The sequence below is a fragment of the Galeopterus variegatus genome, unplaced genomic scaffold (genome assembly GCF_000696425.1).
Source record: "Galeopterus variegatus unplaced genomic scaffold, G_variegatus-3.0.2 Scaffold866, whole genome shotgun sequence".
In the NCBI taxonomy this organism is placed as follows: domain Eukaryota; kingdom Metazoa; phylum Chordata; class Mammalia; order Dermoptera; family Cynocephalidae; genus Galeopterus; species Galeopterus variegatus.
The window spans coordinates 376266-379046 of record NW_007726977.1 but is presented as its reverse complement, the minus strand read 5'-3'; the positions used below and the strand labels follow the sequence as shown (position 1 = coordinate 379046).

The following is a 2781-nucleotide window of genomic DNA, read 5'->3' as shown; positions in this document are numbered from 1 at the left end:
CGCCCGGGCCCCCAGCGCCTGAGGGGGCTTCTCGCCCCCTTCAAAGGAAAAATGCCCCCTCCTCGTCCCGAGGCCCCCGCCCTCGGTCAAGCTGGCGTCCACCGCGAGACCCGACCGGAAAAACCCGCGCCCCTTCCCCGGCCGGCCTAGGGCGCGGAGAGGGCGGCCTAGCCGGCGGCGGGCCCAGCCGGGGAGAGCCGCGCGGCTTCTCCCCAGGCCGGGCCTCCGCCCGGCCGCGCATCCCGGGAAGCTGCAAACATGGCTCCCAGCGTTACACAACCCCCACCTCCCTCCCTCACCGCCGGCCACACGCACACGCGCTCCCTCCGAGAGAGGACCCCGGCGGGCAAAGAGCTCAAAGTTTGCTTTACCCCCTCCCAGTCGCCTTCCTCGGGCGGCCGCGAGGGCCCGCGGGCGCCAAAGAGTTAATCCCCGCGCGCTCCCTACCCCTTCCGCGGAGATTTGTAACTGAAATCAAGCCTACATTTATTAAACTGAGGAACTCTAAGTTCACAAATTCAGCTGTTAAGCCCTCAATTTTTCCATCATTTGATTTGCAATTATCCAAGACGAGTTCTCGAACAGCTGCCGGGGTCCGGTTCCTCAGCTCCAGGTGGATCCTCCTCTTCATGTCCATGTTCCCCTCTTCCCCCCTCTTCAAACTTAACTTTCCGCGGCGGGGGCGGAGGGGGGAGAGGCGTTCCGGCCTGCGCAGCGAGGGCCGTCGGAAGGGGTCTGTCTGCTCGGGGCAGAGGCTGGCGGCGCGGTGTCGGGCGGCGTGCGGCGTGCGGGCAGCGAGCGGAGCCCCCGGAGCCAAGTTACTCACGGGAGCGGAGAGAAACCATGGAGGGAAAAGGGGCTGGAGCGCGGCGCTGGCCTCACTACCGCCGCCCCCGGCCGCGGGCCCGCACTGCGCTTAAACCGGCAACGCGGCGCGACGGCTGCTCGGCTCCACTCGGTCCCGCGCTGCGCAGCTCGGCTCGGCGGCCGCGGCTGCACCAAGGACGGGGCGGGGAGACGCGCGGCGGGAGGGGCGGAGGCTGGGGGAAAGGCGCAGCCCGGGGGAGTGGAGCGACTTCCTCCCGCCCTCGGGTTGCACGTGGGGCGGCTGATGTAAGACTTTTCTCGGGGGCTTCCCGGCTCACTGTCCGGCTGAGACCCCCGGCCCTACCTCGCCGTCCTCGGAGGCGAGTCTCCGGCCAGCGCTGAGACGTTTGCCGGGGAGGGCTTTACAGTCCGTCTTCGAGGGTCCCTAAGGCCAAGTCCGTCCGCGGAGACACGAGACGCGAAGAAAGCCGGGGATAGGGTATTTGGAGTTGACCTTCCGCCCGCTGCACAGTCTGGGGCCAACAGCCGGAACCCCGCTGTCTTCTCGGCGGAGTGGGGTTGGAAGTGTTGCCGAGGACCCCTGTCGGGACGAAATGTCTGCCGGCCAGTGTCGGCATTTGGGGAGAGACGGGGCTGTGCCGGGCCGGCCACGGACGGGGGGACCGTCCTGGCCGCTTGCCTAAGTCACGGAGCAGCCAAGCGTCCTCCAATCCAGGAGAGTCGGTTTTCTAATATTTTGGTATGAGCTACCGAAGGAAACAATTAGCATTTCTAATGAGGCCTCAGAGTTTTATAGTTTTCCTCCAGGCTTTTATCACATTTGTTCCTTAGGGCACCCCTGTGAGGTGTGTAAATTCTTGATGGTCTCCGTTTCAGTGAAGCCTGGCCGGCAGCCTTTGTAACGGTCTGATTCTGAGTCTCAGGGTTAAAGCACCAGATCCGGGTGAGTAGGCTCTGCAAAGCACGGGGGAGCAACGTTATACTCAGCTTAAAATAAGTAAATACATTATGTGTCAAAGCAGTTACCTTCTTATTTTTAGCATGGACAAGAGGCACCAAAGATTAAGAACAACTTATCAGAGAAAAACTTAAGATTCTATGTATTAACCTGACATTTTATGGAAGAAAGCCCTTCTCACTTCCCATTTTATTTAAGTGACAAGCAGCCCAAACTTAGTTTTAAGCCAATTATATATCAGTTTTTAAATATTGAATGAATTAACATTTCAAAACAAAAGAAAGTTTTAGGATTATAGAAAAAGGCAAAAACTAGGTATGTAGTTTCCTGACTCTGTTGTAGACTTGTCTATGAGAAGAGAACATGGAGAGGGGATGTGCTGTTCAAGAGGTTACAAGAGTAACTGTAAGGTTATGAAAACCACAGGGCTATTCAGTGAAGGCTTTTACAAAAAACTACCAGATCAGTTCCATGAGTTAACAGGCAATTATTGAGTGGCTCTTTTAGGGGCTTGATTCTTTCTCATTTAATTACCAGACAGTCCTGTGAAGTAGGTGATATTTTAATCTTTTTACAGGTGAGGAACTGAAGCTCAGGAACCTTAAAATGCAGAGCCGACAAGAGGTGGAGCTAGGGTTTAAATCCGGATGGGAGAGGAGGGGCTGGTTGGTAAGCTCAGTTCCTTAAGAGTGTGGTGCTGATAAAACTAAGGTCCAGGGTTACATCCCTGTACTGGTCAGCTGACACAAAAATAAAATAAACCCAGATGGGGCTGACTCCAAAATCTGCCGTCTTTTCTGCTATAGCTGGAGTAGAGTCATAGCATGGAGGGCCTACTTTGGTGCAGTAGATTGGGAACAGTTGCAGAGGACCTTTAATATCAAACAGCAGCAGGCATCGTCTTGCAGGCAAAGGGGAGAAGCTGAAGGAGCCTTGAATGTGGTAGCTCTGTGCTAGACGGAGAGGTAACCTTGTGGCTCGTGGAGGAGGAGGTG

At 56.5% G+C, this 2781-nt stretch overlaps 1 protein-coding gene across 1 annotated transcript in view; it reads right to left on the bottom strand.

The window, feature by feature from the left end:
• Positions 1-863, bottom strand: part of ANP32B (acidic (leucine-rich) nuclear phosphoprotein 32 family, member B) — a 25788-nt gene extending 24925 nt beyond the window's left edge. Inside the window, exon 1 of the mRNA XM_008573030.1 lies at positions 584-863. Coding sequence (XP_008571252.1) covers positions 584-637 — 54 coding nt within the window. The 5' untranslated portion in view covers positions 638-863. The remainder of the gene's footprint in view (positions 1-583) is intronic.
• Between the last annotated feature and the right edge of the window lie 1918 nt (positions 864-2781).